The following is a 17,077-nucleotide window of genomic DNA, read 5'->3' as shown; positions in this document are numbered from 1 at the left end:
AGAGGAGCCACCTTCCGTAGAAGTCGTGACAGGAAAATATTGACCAACATATGGAGGACAGTGGAAGTGGACTAAGTATTTGGGGGCTCTGATTATATACCTTTGGGCCTTTGGAAGGTGTTTATTGTGATTATCTGTGTGTGTTTTTGGAGCAGTTGGAAAAAAGACACGTTTCAGGTCAACATACATTGAACAAAAAAGTCTCGCAGTCTTCCTCTTCATTAAATATTTTCTCAAACCCCTTTTTGTACATTTAATTCCAGAAAATCGAATTAATAGATTAAAAGGTCAATTAAAGTAGCAATAAATCAATCAATCAATCAAATGTATTTATAAAGCCTTTTTACTTCAGCCGATGTCACAAAGTGCTGTACAGAAACCCACTCATTATTGCGAGTTTAATGATGTGTAAATATATTTATGACTGTCGTATTCATGTGATCTGTGTTCTCTGGGGAGACAGTGTGTTGGCGCAAACACTACTGGTCAACATGTCCTGAATCCTGAGAATATTTTGAAACATTTTCCTCATGAATACATCGTCCGATCTGTTTTAATTTTGACTCTATTCATACACATACAGCATGTTATACAGCTGTAAGGAACAGACGGGTCCGATTTGTTTCAGTTATACACCACAGCGGCAGAGAATCAGTTGATCCTCAAATTAAGTGAATACATCTCCTGGTCAGTCATTTATGTTGTCTACAAATTATCCTTGACATTGTGGTCTCAACTGCAATGACACGATAGATAAGAAATACATTATTTCAAACATGCACAATATACTATTTCTAAAAGGACCGTTACTTGTGTAGCTCAGACGTTAGATAGAGCTACGGATGTATGTCTGCTCTTATTCGTCCCTAATCATTTCTAAATTCGATGATAAGCTATTTGATTATAATGTGTGTCTGGAGGCAACTTGGTCTTACATCTTATTTAAGTTTTAAACCTCTAATAGGTAACGTTTAAGTGTCGTTTAACTGCGGCTGCTCTTCTCCTCCGTCTTATTTCCCAGTTAATGTGTTGTGTCAAAGTGTATTAGCTCTGCTGGACGGCGACGTCCCTTAAGTTGAAAAAGGCCTCTCGGAAGCATCAGCAGAGGGCTGCAGGTCGATAAAGCTTTTAGATTTGGAGATGTTTTCTGGGAGCCCGTTTCCTGCGGCTAAGAGTTGTTAATGGAGCTGAAGGAATTATCTTATGACTCTGAGTCTGACAGTAGTTTATTTCCTGGGTCCTGCTCCCCTGTCGAAGCGGGAATATGCTCCTGTCAAACCCGCTTAATGAAAAGCAACGCGTCGCTGATTACACTTTTAGTTGGTCTCTATGTAGAAAGCAGCGCTGCTAATTTACCCTTCGCTCCTCTGTGTGTTTGAATTCGCTACGGATGAATGATTTGGTCTGCCTGTTAAAAAAACACTTCTCTCGCTCTCTCTTTCTGCTCAAATAGAAAAGGGAAATAGCCCCTTTGGTGGAAAAAGTTCACTAGAATTGTTCTCAATATTATTCTCTTACAAATATAAATTGATCTTTTCAGTTTATCGGTGACCAATGGTAAAATCTGTAGCCTATTTTTGTATGTTTATATTTGACCCAAATCTCGACAGCATCTTGTTTCCCATGTGCTCGTCGAAATGAAGACGTCACACCTGTTTTAGGCCCTACAATAAAAGGAATAACATGCTTATTAAATGTTGCCACCAAGTCATATGACCGTCTCTTGTATTTCAGTTGCTATTGAATTGTAAATGCCTGTTGTGTTTCGGTATAACGTCAACTTCTCTATCCTGCTACAATATCAATATGGCGCTGAAGGTGAAAGTGGTCTGGCAGAACAAATAAAAACATCCAGACAGGATAAAGACTTTGTCCAGCCGGCAGCTCTGTTCTACTGGTTCCAGGGAAGATCTCAATCGTTTGGCTTCACATTAAAACGCCTCATCTCTCTCAGAGCAGCTTTCTCTCGGAGGAGCTCTCTTTCCCTCTCAGGCCCGCTGTCCCCCAGGAGCTCACACAGGCCATTACTGTCAAGTACCCTCCACTCTTTATTTCTGCCCTTTTATCTAGAACAACTAATTCAGGTTCCGTTGCCCTTTTCACTCCAAGACGTGTGTTGTGGTGAAGCCCTTCAGCAGGCGGCTGGAGAGCACTGAGGGGTTCGTGTCTGGAGGAAAACCTGACTCCAGATGATCTCGGCTGTTGCCAATATTAGCGGCCACGTGGAATAAGTGAGCCCTCTTCCAGCTGGATCAGAGATCAAAGATCAGGTTTAGATGTCTCCATCATATTATCAGGAGGAGTGGAGATCGATAGTCTGACCGAGCTATGAAGGAATATATCCCAATTATAGGCTATTTATGGCGGAGTAATAAGCAATATCTCCCGCCAGCTGGAATTAATGTTGAAGTCTCTCTCTCTCTCTCAACCCCCTGTCACTGTGAGAGAGGAGACGTTGACTGACTCAAAAACTATATTTATGATTATAGATTTAACAGCTTTAAAAAACATAACGTTTTATGTACTGTCAGTCATTATTGGCTTGAATTCTGCGTGTTTGAAGAAATAGGTCCTTGTGAATAGGCCTATAAAGCAACTCTTGCCAGAAAGATATGGTAAACATTGTATTTCTCTAATTCGGGCGATCTCAACGGCGACAAAAGCAAATAAAAATATAGGATAAGCTAAAGACAAGGCAATGAAGACAAAGATAATTTTGTTATCGCAAATTCTAAAACGTTATAGGCTATAATTTCAGCTCATTGGACAGCGACCAGCATTGACGCAATCTGAACACAATCTAATCAGAAACCGACGTTTTATTTGGGAACAAACTTGAAACACACTCCTTCAATTTTAGGAGAACTGGTGATTTGTGACTTTTTTCCTTTCATCAGTGATACTCACAAACCATCGATTAATGACGGCTGCTTTTTAAAGAATGTTTAATAGAAATGATTAACATCTGCATGCTATAAGAAAAAGAATAATGTAAAAAAAAAACATATTTCTAATGTTAAGTGTCAGTTATACATTTAGATACATTAGATTGGAGGCAGGCCTACGTGCTTTTTTAACGAAATAGCAATACGCTCAAAAGAATCCCGTTTGGAAGTTTCACCAGTGAAATGCCAATATTATTACAGAAATATATCCTTGCAACCAAAAAAAAAGTCGCCCCCACAGAAGAATAAACTAAAGCAGGTTTGGTGTGTTAAGAGCAGAAGTGTTTGTTGACAGTTTTAGAGAAAGTCATATTGTCCTTCGTGGAGTCTTGGTGCTGCAGAGACGGAAGTCCTTTGACGCTCCCAACAGGACGTTCCAGAGCGCCGGTCTCTAGTATCGAACCCTTGGTGGTCGTAGTCCACGACACCGTGGTGTTGGTCAGGGCCTGGTTCAAAGTACTGTGCCTGAACAACGGGTCGTGGAAAACCCCATCCACCCAGTTTCTGAGAGTTGTAACGGGAGAGTCCTGCCGTCTGTCTAGAACCGTGATAGGGGAGGGGGCGGCCGGAGAGGCGGGCAGGCCCGGCTGAGGCTGACACCTCAACATACAGGACGGGTACTCCGCCTGGTTCAGAGACGTGGCCGTCTGAGCCAACGACCAAATCCGTGGTTTGCCGTCCAGTATCTGTTGTTGGTAGCAAGCTTTCCCCTGCCGCCTGTCGCAGCCCTCTGGTGAGGTTTTACTGAGCTGCTGCTCCCCGCCCAGGGACACGGGTATGCTGATCTTTAAAGATGTGTCCTTCAGATGGTCGTTGGGACAGTCAGTGGTCGTCATGTGAGTGTTCATGAGGTACCGGTGTTTGAGCTCGCACTCCGAGCTCTCTGATTCTATCATGTCGAAGTCGTCCAGGTCACTCAGCGCGAGATCCTTATCTTTCTCTGGAAATGAACAGACACGAGACATCAGCGATAAGACGGGAATACAAACTGTAATGAAAGTATCACTGTCAAATATCATTGAAGCATTTAGCATCACATTATTGCAACGGGCTTAGGCCTATCAGATGTGCCTAGTCAAAGACGTTGAGGTAGATGTCCATGCACTTTCATAGCACTTTACATCACAGCAGAATAAATGGGGAATAACATTGTAACATTGTGGTAACTAGATGTATGTGTATCTTGTGCATACAAGCTTTTGAGTTCACTTTTTGATGTATCTAAAAAAAACATCCTAAAGCAGCCCGAAGTTGTTTCATTTCCATTAGGCCATTAGGCCATTTCCATGATGCATTTAGGTTCATACTTCCTCTGGTAAAGGACTATTCCACTGGTAATGTGTTGCATAAACTCTGGTAAAGGACTATTCCACTGGTAATGTGTTGCATAAACTGCAGCAGGTAGCCTAGTGGTTAGAGCGTTGGGCCAGTAACCGAAAGGTTGCTAGATTGAATCCCCGAGCTGACAAGGTAAATATCTGTCATTCTGCCCCTGAACAAGGCAGTTAACCCACTGATCCTAGGCCGTCATTGTAAATAAGAATTTGTTCCTCACTGACTTGCCTAGTTAAAAATAAAATTAAAGAACCAGAACTGTTAACCTGTTAATGTGTTATATAAAGAACCAGGACTATTCACCTGTTAGTGTGTTATATAAAGAACCAGGACTATTCACCTGTTAGTGTGTTATATAAAGAACCAGGACTAGAACACTGTTAATTTGTTACATAAAGAACCTGGACTGACCATCATCGTTCTCCTCCTGAGACGCCTCATCATCCTCATCATATCTCTTCTCATCAGAACACTTGTTCCTCGGAGGCCACGTCATCTTGTTCTCCTTCTTCAGCCTCCTCCTGGCGTTGGCGAACCAGGTGGACACCTGCGTCAGGGTCATCTTAGTAATGATGGCCAACATGATCTTCTCTCCCTTGGTGGGGTAGGGGTTCTTCCTGTGCTCCTGTAGCCAGGCCTTCAGCGTGCTGGTCGTCTCCCGGGTGGCGTTCTTCCTCCTGGTCCCTCCGTCCATACAGCCATATCTAGTAGTGAAGATGTAGAGTTATAACAGTGTCTCTTTGTAACAGTAGGACTTTATATCTATATACAGGGTCCTGTAGCAGAAGAGAGGTAAGATAACAACTCCTTGTGTCCTGTCCATTAGAAATGCATAGTGTTGATTCATCCAGCAGTACACTGCAGCCCAACACACCTAAGGGGAGCTTTTACAAATGAATAATGTCCCTATATGAGTGAGCTCCAGCCCTGCTAGGTGAGTAAACACAGGACAGCGCTAGGCTAGCTGTCTCTCCATCCAGAAGACTGACTGCTAGGTGAGTAAACACAGAGCACCGCTAGGCTAGCTGTCTCTCCATCCAGAAGACTGACTGCTAGGTGAGTAAACACAGAGCACCGCTAGGCTAGCTGTCTCTCCATCCAGAAGACTGACTGCTAGGTGAGTAAACACAGAGCACCACTAGGCTAGCTGTCTCTCCATCCAGAAGACTGACTGCTAGGTGAGTAAACACAGAGCACCACTAGGCTAGCTGTCTCTCCATCCAGAAGACTGACTGCTAGGTGAGTAAACACAGAGCACCGCTAGGCTAGCTGTCTCTCCATCCAGAAGACTGACTGTTAGGTGAATAAACACAGAGCACCGCTAGGCTAGCTGTCTCTCCATCCAGAAGACTGACTGCTAGTTGAGTAAACACAGGACACCGCTAGGCTAGCTGTCTCTCCATCCAGAAGACTGACTGCTAGGTGAGTAAACACAGAGCACCGCTAGGCTAGCTGTCTCTCCATCCAGAAGACTGACTGTTAGGTGAATAAACACAGAGCACCGCTAGGTGAGTAAACACAGAGCACCGCTAGGCTAGCTGTCTCTCCATCCAGAAGACTGACTGCTAGGTGAGTAAACACAGAGCACCGCTAGGCTAGCTGTCTCTCCATCCAGAAGACTGACTGCTAGGTGAATAAACACAGGACACCGCTAGGCTAGCTGTCTCTCCATCCAGAAGACTGACTGCTAGGTGAGTAAACACAGGGCACCGCTAGGCTAGCTGTCTCTCCATCCAGAAGACTGACTGCTAGGTGAGTAAACACAGAGCACCGCTAGGCTAGCTGTCTCTCCATCCAGAAGACTGACTGCTAGGTGAATAAACACAGGACACCGCTATGCTAGCTGTCTCTCCATCCAGAAGACTGACTGCTAGGTGAGTAAACACAGGGCACCGCTAGGCTAGCTGTCTCTCCATCCAGAAGACTGACTGCTAGGTGAGTAAACACAGAGCACCGCTAGGTGAGTAAACACAGAGCACCGCTAGGCTAGCTGTCTCTCCATCCAGAAGACTGACTGCTAGGTGAATAAACACAGAGCACCGCTAGGCTAGCTGTCTCTCCATCCTGAAGACTGACTGTTAGGTGAATAAACACAGAGCACCGCTAGGCTAGCTGTCTCTCCATCCAGAAGACTGACTGTTAGGTGAATAAACACAGAGCACCGCTAGGCTAGCTGTCTCTCCATCCTGAAGACTGACTGTTAGGTGAATAAACACAGAGCACCGCTAGGCTAGCTGTCTCTCCATCCAGAAGACTGACTGTTAGGTGAGTAAACACAGAGCACCGCTAGGCTAGCTGTCTCTCCATCCAGAAGACTGACTGCTAGGTGAGTAAACACAGAGCACCGCTAGGCTAGCTGTCTCTCCATCCAGAAGACTGACTGCTAGGTGAATAAACACAGGGCACTGCTAGGCTAGCTGTCTCTCCATCCAGAAGACTGACTGCTAGGTGAGTCAACACAGGGCACCGCTAGGCTAGCTGTCTCTCCATCCAGAAGACTGACTGCTAGGTGAGTAAACACAGAGCACCGCTAGGCTAGCTGTCTCTCCATCCAGAAGACTGACTGCTAGGTGAGTAAACACAGAGCACCGCTAGGCTAGCTGTCTCTCCATCCAGAAGACTGACTGCTAGGTGAGTAAACACAGAGCACCGCTAGGCTAGCTGTCTCTCCATCCAGAAGACTGACTGTTAGGTGAGTCAACACAGAGCACCACTAAGCTAGCTGTCTCTCCATCCAGAAGACTGGGGCAAGCAGACTGGAGAATTGTCTGATTGAGTGTAATGATGCAGCCCCAGGTGAAAGGGCCTAAAGCATTAGTGTAATATTCAGCACTCTGGGTCTTCCTGGAGGCTAAGCCCAGGGATATAACCATGTCCGACTCCTCTAGTGGAGTTCATGGAAGCCTATTATACACTTCAATAAGAACAGTTTCAAGTTTGGCAACTCATCAACTAATCCTATGAATTTGACCAGGCATGTTATTCCCAGACCATTTGGAAGCCAGTACTGTAACAGACAGAGCGTTTTCTAATAGTTGTTAACTTAGAGGTAAGGTGACTTATGTCAGTGAACACACATATGAAGGATTGGGAAATGGGCTACCATTTGACAGAACATAATTATGTGTGTATTGTTGCTAATTCATATTGGTACTGTGCAGAGTAGGATCACACAGATAATACAACATATTACATTAACCCTATATTATTACTATGAATGTTATTACTATCATCATTATTATTATTAATGTTATTATTATAAATGTTATTATTATGAATGTTATTACTATCATCATTATTATTATGAATGTTATTATTATGAATATTATTACTATGAATGTTATTATTATGAATGTTATTATTATGAATATTATTACTATGAATGTTATTATTATGAATGTTATTATTATGAATGTTATTATTATGAATGTTATTATTATGAATGTTATTATTATCATCATTATTATTATGAATGTTATTACTATCATCATTATTATTATTATTATTATTAATAATTGGATTATTATTATTATCATTGTTATTATTATTATTATTATATTATTATTATTATTATATTATTATTGTTATCATTATTGTTATTATTATGATTATGACTATTATGGTGAATCTTATGATTATAATATTAATATGTTAACCATACCTGTCATATTAGTACTGTGCAGAGGACGGTCATAGGGGTAGTCCACTATTATTATTATCATAGTAACCATACCTGTCGTATTGATAATGTCCCAGAGTGGGGTCAATGGGTTGTCCACTATTATTATTATCATAGTAACCATACCTGTCGTATTGATAATGTCCCAGAGTGGGGTCAATGGGGTAGTAAGCTGCAGCCTGGGTAATCCCTGCATGCGCGGGCGCTGTTGCATCTTTGGTATCGAATGTCCCCTGCAACAAGACAGACTGTCAGTCAGGAAAACGTGACACTATTGACATTAATGGACTGTTATACTTATATATATAACATATATATATAACAACATGTATACTGTTTCTTATTAACATGTATACTGTTTCTTAATAACGTGTATACTGTTTCTTAATAACATGTGTACTGTTTCTTAATAACATGTATACTGTTTCTTAATAACATGTATACTGTTTCTTATTAACATGTATACTGTTTCTTAATAACATGTATACTGTTTCTTAATAACATGTATACTGTTTCTTAATAACATGTATACTGTTTCTTATTAACATGTATACTGTTTCTTAATAACATGTATACTGTTTCTCATTAACATGTATACTGTTTCTTATTAACATGTATACTGTTTCTTATTAACATGTATACTGTTTCTTAATAACATGTATACTGTTTCTTAATAACATGTATACTGTTTCTTATTAACATGTATACTTTTTCTTAATAACATGTATACTGTTTTTTAATAATTTCACTCATAAAGTCTTGTGTTCCCATTTCAATACAAACACAATAACAGTAACTAAACATGTTGGTAAATAACAAAGTCAAGTTATATCTGTGTTATTCTAGGCATTCTAACTAATGAATACAGGGAAACAATGACAGAGACATAATCGAGCACACTGCAGTAGAAGTTGCAGAAACATTAAACAAATCCATTCTTAACATAGGTGGCATATTGCAGGTTACAGTGCATATTTTCACCTGACACTATCACTTGCCAAACTCAACTTTGTCATTAAAAGTTGCACTTGGCTATTCAGTCATTGCCTGCAGTTGTTTCACCGTGAAGACAGGTTTTGTGCATCAAGAAAAGTCAGACCGTGTGCGTAAAGCGGCGTCCTGTGACTTTAGACTATATGTTATATAGATACAGAGCTGTGACTGGAAGATATAGGCTATATAGATACAGCTCTGTGACTGTAGGCTAAAGGCTATCTAGACACAGCTCTGTGACTGTAGGCTATAGGCTATATAGATACAGAGCTGTGACTGGAAGATATAGGCTATATAGATACAGCTCTGTGACTGTAGGCTAAAGGCTATATACAGTAGATACAGCTCTGTGACTGTAGGCTATAGGCTATATACAGTAGATACAGCTCTGTGACTGTAGGCTAAAGGCTATATAGATACAGCTCTGTGACTGTAGGCTAAAGGCTATATAGATACAGAGCTGTGACTGGAAGATATAGGCTATATAGACACAGAGCTGTGACTGTAGGCTATAGGCTATATAGATACAGCTCTGTGACTGTAGGCTAAAGGCTATATAGACACAGAGCTGTGACTGTAGGCTATAGGCTATATAGATACAGCTCTGTGACTGTAGGCTAAAGGCTATATAGACACAGAGCTGTGACTGGAAGATATAGGCTATATAGATACAGCTCTGTGACTGTAGGCTAAAGGCTATATAGATACAGCTCTGTGACTGTAGGCTAAAGGCTATATAGACACAGCTCTGTGACTGTAGGCTATAGGCTATATAGATACAGCTCTGTGACTGTAGGCTATATGCTATATACAGTAGACACAGCTCTGTGACTATAGGCTAAATGCTATATAGATGCAGCTCTGTGACTGTAGGCTACATGCTATATAGACACAGCTCTGTGACTGTAGGCTACATGCTATATAGATGCAGCTCTGTGACTGTAGGCTACATGCTATATAGATGCAGCTCTGTGACTGTAGGCTACGTGCTATATAGATGCAGCTCTGTGACTGTAGGCTACATGCTATATAGACACAGCTCTGTGACTGTAGGCTACATGCTATATAGATGCAGCTCTGTGACTGTAGGCTATAGGCTATAAAGATACAGCTCTGTGACTGTAGGCTACATGCTATATAGATGCAGCTCTGTGACTGTAGGCTACATGCTATATAGATGCAGCTCTGTGACTGTAGGCTACATGCTATAGATACAGCTCTGTGACTGTAGGCTATAGGCTATATAGACACAGCTCTGTGACTGTAGGCTATAGGCTATATAGATACAGCTCTGTGACTGTAGGCTACATGCTACATAGATACAGCTCTGTGACTGTAGGCTACAGGCTATATAGATACAGCTCTGTGACTGTAGGCTACATGCTATATAGACACAGCTCTGTGACTGTAGGCTATAGGCTATATAGATACAGCTCTGTGACTGTAGGCTAAAGGCTATATAGACACAGCTCTGTGACTGTAGGCTATAGGCTATATACAGTAGATACAGCTCTGTGACTATAGGCTATAGGCTATATAGATGCAGCTCTGTGACTGTAGGCTATAGGCTATATAGATGCAGCTCTGTGACTGTAGGCTACAGGCTATATAGATACAGAGCTGTGACTGTAGGCTATAGGCTATATAGATACAGCTCTGTGACTGTAGGCTAAAGGCTATATAGACACAGCTCTGTGACTGTAGGCTACATGCTATATAGATACAGCTCTGTGACTGTAGGCTACATGCTATATAGATGCAGCTCTGTGACTGTAGGCTATAGGCTATATAGACACAGCTCTGTGACTGTAGGCTACATGCTATATAGATGCAGCTCTGTGACTGTAGGCTATAGGCTATATAGACACAGCTCTGTGACTGTAGGCTACATGCTATATAGATGCAGCTCTGTGACTGTAGGCTACATGCTATACATACAGCGTCACTGCCATAGAGAGATGAGTAGTATTATTATGATACTATATTATAGGAACCATACCAGCGAGTAGAAAGCGGACGCGTCGGTTCCATAAGTAATGTAATTTCCATAGCCTTGACTCCCGGGGTACGGGTTCCCATACACCCCCAGAGCAGCTGCGGAGCTCAACTCGTGCCTGGCGGTGGCCAACAACCGGCTCTCGTACACTGGGCAGTAGACCGGCGTCTGAGCGGAGGCTGTCACCCTGGAGTCAGCGATGCTTCTGCCGCTTGACTCGCAGCAAGTTGTCAAAGAGTTGGATGTCATGAGGAACTGAAAAGCAAGAAAATAACAATTTATTTACAACGCACAGTGGGATAAAAAATAAATAAATAGAATACCGTGAATTAGTAGTATTGATTAGGCTAATTGTAAAACAACACTTTATAATTATGTAACATTTTTCCAGAATCCCCAAATGCGTTTTCCCAAAAGACGTGTTATGGATGATTGCCAAAAAGCCACCAGTTGGATAATCTATCCAGTCCCGGACACAACAGCACCGCACGTCCACAAAACACGTCGGCATGCGGGATATCAGATGGAAAACAGACGTTCCGAGGCTATTATCTGGTAGAAATCAGTTCACCATAGGTCGGACTGCGTGTGGTTCGGGTTACCCTCCTTACCTTTACCGTTCAAAGAGCAGGTATCACGAGCCATTTACGGTAACATAATACAATTCCGATACAGTGCATTAAGATACAATGCTGTCTCCTTTCTTGTTGAAAGTGAATCACATGATCAACATTTAATCAAAATAAGAATCAATAGTGATGAAATCTGACCGAATATTCAGTTGATACGCGAGAAGGTAACTTACTTGTGGTGCAGAGGAGTAGGGATATCCGAATTGTGGATATGACATTGTAGAGAGGTCCCACTATCCGGAGATAAAGCGAGCCTGCCGGTCTCCTCGCTATAGTAACGTAGCCTTGCACTGTTTCAATGTACCAATTGATAGGTAAGTACAGGCAGTAGGCAGGAGGCTTATAGGGCGAGCCACACTACCATGTTTCATTTGTTCAAATGCCCCCAAAACGACTCTCCAAAATGCGCCCTCTCTTTTCCCCTGGTCTTTTTAACTCTTACAATCTGCAAATGAATTAAGACAGTGAAATATATTTGTCCAGACGGATGACTTTGATGTCAGAAATACATATTTTTGCTTTGTTAAAAGCAGTAGTATAAAACACCTCAGCCCTGACGCCGGTTGTTTTAAACAGCAGTGCCTCTGACGTCAGCAGAAACCCACTCGGTGTCTAGACTGTAACTTCAAGATGCATTTCTGGGGATAAACATCGAACAGGGAGCGGGACAAAGACTTTGCGATTTCATCGGATTGCAATTCAATGAATCAATGAAGCCAAGATATTAATATGCCGTTCCTTATCTCGATGTCGATCTAATAGGAGCAATTTAACAATTTAATTCATGTGAAACAGGAGGAACACGTTAGATTGTAATTATAATTACTCCCGTTAGTAGTTATATAGTCCGTTAATGAACATATACATATGGAGACTATTTCAATGTGGATAGTTCATAAAACAAACACGGGAGATTTGTAGTATTTTAACAGCTTTGCCAATAATACACATATGCTGAACTTTCAAGTGATATTTGATCTCATCACGGCTCCATCTTCACTTGGTTCCCTTGAGATTTGGTCATTATTTGGTTAACACCAATTAACATTGATTTCGATAAATGCCGCTGCAATTACGTTCAACTTCATCTTCATAAAACGATTACATTTCTGAAGATAAAAATTATGTTGTATCACAGTTTCAGAATTTCCCTCTCATGTTTTTCTCCTCTTGGCAAAATGACAGAGTCCGAGTTTGCTCTCCGTTAATTTCCCAGTTTAAAGCTGGAAGTCGTTTCTTCAATAACTGTAATGTGTGGAGTGTCAGAGGGCTGGGGGTGTGATGTGGGTCTGGGCCTACTTTAAGGTCTTCTCTGGGGCCGGGGTGGGTCTTCTCTGGGGCCGGGGTGGGTCTTCTCTGGGACCAGGGTGGGTCTTCTCTGGGGCCGGGGTGGGTCTGGGTCTCAGCTGGGTGGGGCAGAGACGGGTTCCACGGTGTGCTGACTTGCTTAGAGAAGCCTGGGTTCATGAATAGCCCGGGGGTCACACTCAAATTAATGATGATGTTCTCCTCTGTTCCCAGCTGGAACGCCAAGCCCTGGGTGACAGCTCGAGGAGGGTGATGGATGGCTACCTCGAGACACACCAACACAATATCACAGGCTCCCACAGCATAATTACCGCACATCTACAGATGAAAGAACCTGTGCTCAAATTAAGTTAAAACTGTATGAGGCAAGTTTCTTGTAGAGTTTATAAACAGAGTGTTCTGTCGATCAATTGAATTAGTGTGACACCTCAGACCAAAACAGTCACATTTAACATTTACCGGGAACATGAGCGCCAGGTCAGAGGACGAGACCGACCTGACAGGACTTTCATTTGCATTAAACTGGAAATGACACCAGAAGACACACTTAATTATTCAAACTTAATTATTCAAATATCATTATTCAAACTTTTTGTGTGCGTTTAATAAAAAAACAAAGACACTGTTCAAATATATTGCAAAATAGATTTTAATCTCAACGAAATCAACTGGATAAAACAAGCCAAGGCTAAATCCATTTTAATCTCAACGAAATCAACTGGATAAAACAAGCCAAGGCTAAATCCATTTTAAACTAAATATTGAGCTGTAGGTCGTTCTTGTTTTGGGGCAAATTATACATCACTTGGTTTTGACAAGATGTTTCCTTTGATTTGAGAAACTGGAGGTATTCACGCACGCACGCACGCACACACTCACACACACACACACACACACACACACACACACACACACACACACACACACACACACACACACACACACACACACACACACACACACACACACACACACACACACACACACACACACACACACACACACACACACACCTGGGGGTTCTTTCAAATTAATCTACCTTTGCCCTCATTGATATTTTAGTTTTCCAATTTTTTATTACGAATAATGACATCTAAAACTGACCTCGTGTTTTTGATTTCATAACCCATACTGTTTGTCTGGTTATTAAAGTAAAATCTATTTAACCACTTTAGATCATCTAAAACTTGGGCTTTGCTGTACTCATGTGTTGCACAATGGAAAAGACAGGGCCGTTTGATGGACGTGTGCAGTAAACTGTATTGTCCACGCGGCCTCTCCGTATCCATTTTCATTATTCTGCTTGTGTTATCACGTCCTTATGAAATATTTAGATGACCCAGTGTAATGCTTTTAGATCGAAACGAAAGCTGCTCAGAGGTTCATTCTGGTTTAGCGTTTAAAAAAAGAGAGCCCTCTTCTGTGACAGACGGCGTCCATTTAATGTAGAGCGGTATGTGATTGTTATGAAGTGGACTTTAACGTACAACAATATGGTAACAGGCCTATTGGATGTGAGGTTGGTTGGCAGTAGTTCATTGGAGTTTAAATGTAAATGATAATAGATCATTATCTATCCGTCTTATCATAAAGTGAATAATGGCTTTAATCTTACTATATAAATGAAGACAAATGCACGTATCTTATTCAGACAGCATCACTCATGACTCGCATTAATCACCTGAACTGCCCTGGAAGTAATGGATTAGCGTTTATACTGCGTGTCATATCTGTTTCACTTTTCAATAAAACAATGCATATAAATAACATGTCAGAATATTTATCTGCAAGTTTGCGATGTTTCTGAGGGGGGGAAACGTTTCTTTTTTGTCAACTTGAACTCATGCTCTTCTAAATGTATGCATTTGAGTGGATAGGTCTGTATATCCCGAGAGAGTGGACCTATCGTTGCGCTACTGTAATAATTGTTGAGTCTTGTTAAATGCATCGTTAACTTGAGTTTCCAGTTTCTTTAACATTCAATTCATTAAGCTGTCACTTCATAATTTCTCTGGTTGATTAATGACGCAGCCAGAACACTGGGAGAGCAGTACAGGACAACCTCTCTTCAACATCACTTCCCACTACTGAGACTGGGAAACAATTTACACAATGTTCGTCTCGCCATGGCCGTGTCTGTATCATGGAGTTATTATACATATTGAACAAAATATACCAAGATGCTCCTTTTATGAGGATAGATTGCAATTTAACATTCGTATATTCTTCGGACCAATAAAGGTTAAATATTTAATTGGATCTCAATATGTCAATTAATCCAGACAGGCCACCGGTGGTACAAGTCAGTATTCGTTAGCCATCCATGTTCTGGAGACTTCGGGAGATGACGTGGAAAACCGGTCATTTGGGGGAACAGTTAGTGCTGTTCCTCTAAAAATTGGTTTGCGGATGCAGAAGCAGATGTGTGTAAGCATCTGGTTCCAGCTGAAGGTTGCGTGTTCGAATCCAGCGATAGAACGTTATATTTTAATCCAGCGATAGAACGTTATATTTTAATCCAGCGATAGAACGTTATATTTTAATCCAGCGATAGAACGTTATATTTTAATCCAGCGATAGAACGTTATATTTTAATCCAGCGATAGAACGTTATTTTTTAATCCAGCGATAGAACGTTATTTTTAATCCAGCGATAGAACGTTATATTTTAATCCAGCGATAGAACGTTATATTTTAATCCAGCTATAGAACGTTATATTTTAATCCAGCGATAGAACGTTATATTTTAATCCAGCGATAGAACGTTATATTTTAATCCAGCGATAGAACGTTATATTTTAATCCAGCGATAGAACGTTATATTTTAATCCAGCGATAGAACGTTATATTTTAATCCAGCGATAGAACGTTATATTTTAATCCAGCGATAGAACGTTATATTTTAATCCAGCGATAGAACGTTATATTTTAATCCAGCGATAGAACGTTATATTCTAATCCAGCTATAGAACGTTATATTTTAATCCAGCGATAGAACGTTATATTTTAATCCAGCGATAGAACGTTATATTTTAATCCAGCGATAGAACGTTATATTTTAATCCAGCGATAGAACGTTATATTTTAATCCAGCGATAGAACGTTATATTTTAATCCAGCGATAGAACGTTATTTTTTAATCCAGCGATAGAACGTTATTTTTAATCCAGCTATAGAACGTTATATTTTAATCCAGCGATAGAACGCTATATTTTAATCCAGCGATAGAACGTTATTTTTAATCCAGCGATAGAACGTTATTTTTAATCCAGCGATAGAACGCTATATTTTAATCCAGCGATAGAACGTTATATTTTAATCCAGCGATAGAACGTTATTTTGTATATTTTTGTTTTAAGCCTATCTCAAACCTTAAATCTTACTTTATCCTTTGAGTTAATGCCTAACCTTAAGAATTGGGAGTTAATGCCTAAACGTATCATTGGATTGACACAGAGAAGTAACCAAACACTTCGAAATGTGATGTTTGGAACAACTTCGACATTTTATTAACATCTAATTCTGATGTGAGACTGAGAGCTTGTTGAATTAATCATGCATTGTAATGCAATACATGTATGCAACACAAAGTCTTCACTTGTATTGGTCTTGCAATGCAGGTGCTTCTACACCTGCATTGCTTGCTGTTTGGGGATTTAGGCTGGGTTTCTGTACAGCACTTCGAGATATTAGCTGATGTACGAAGGGCTATATAAAATAAACTAGATTTGATTTGTACATGCATACACGTTTGAACAAGGGTATGTTATGACTCTGCTTTGGTGTAGAAACAACTGTATTTAACTGTAATGAATAAGATATTTGGTGTCTAATTTCACAGCAGTCCTATTGAGTTTGGAGCTGAGCTGCCTGTGCCTTACTGAAGTAGCAAGAGGTGTTGAGGGACTTCATACACATTCATTTAGTCAGTTTCAGTGGCTTGAGACCTAACTCCAATGTAAAGCTAAATGACTATTCTGAGACCTAACTCTAATGTAAAGCTAAATGACTATTCTGAGACCTAACTCTAATGTAAAGCTAAATGACTATTCTGAGACCTAACTCTAATGTAAAGCTAAATGACTATTCTGAGACCTAATTCTAATGTAAAGCTAAATGACTATTCTGAGACCTAATCCAAATGTAAAGCTAAATGACTGTTCTGAGACCTAACTCGAACATATGACTA

At 40.8% G+C, this 17,077-nt stretch overlaps 1 protein-coding gene across 1 annotated transcript; it reads right to left on the bottom strand.

The window, feature by feature from the left end:
• Positions 1–2,822: 2,822 nt before the first annotated feature.
• LOC129846252 (iroquois-class homeodomain protein irx-4-A-like) lies at positions 2,823–12,118 on the bottom strand. The gene is made up of 5 exons (XM_055914261.1): positions 11,754–12,118; positions 10,952–11,203; positions 8,086–8,192; positions 4,692–4,984; positions 2,823–3,885 (listed from the first exon to the last, which is right to left on the bottom strand). The coding sequence occupies exons 1-5, from the start codon at positions 11,796–11,798 to the stop codon at positions 3,215–3,217; spliced, it is 1,368 nt and encodes a 455-aa protein (XP_055770236.1). The 5' UTR covers positions 11,799–12,118; the 3' UTR covers positions 2,823–3,214.
• Positions 12,119–17,077: the final 4,959 nt, after the last annotated feature.

This window comes from Salvelinus fontinalis, unplaced genomic scaffold (genome assembly GCF_029448725.1).
Source record: "Salvelinus fontinalis isolate EN_2023a unplaced genomic scaffold, ASM2944872v1 scaffold_0491, whole genome shotgun sequence".
Lineage (NCBI taxonomy): Eukaryota > Metazoa > Chordata > Actinopteri > Salmoniformes > Salmonidae > Salvelinus > Salvelinus fontinalis.
Note: the sequence above shows the minus strand (reverse complement) of the source record. Positions and strands in the feature narration are given on the sequence as shown.

Bases quoted from the DNA above. Each gene is read 5' to 3' on its own strand.
- LOC129846252 (XM_055914261.1), bottom strand. From the start codon at position 11,798: ATGTCATATCCACAATTCGGATATCCCTACTCCTCTGCACCACAA. The intron at 11,204-11,753 runs GTAAGTTACCTT...CTTGCTTTTCAG, and splicing joins CCTACTCCTCTGCACCACAA to TTCCTCATGACATCCAACTC. The intron at 3,886-4,691 runs GTCAGTCCAGGT...GTTCATTTCCAG, and splicing joins TCAGGAGGAGAACGATGATG to AGAAAGATAAGGATCTCGCG.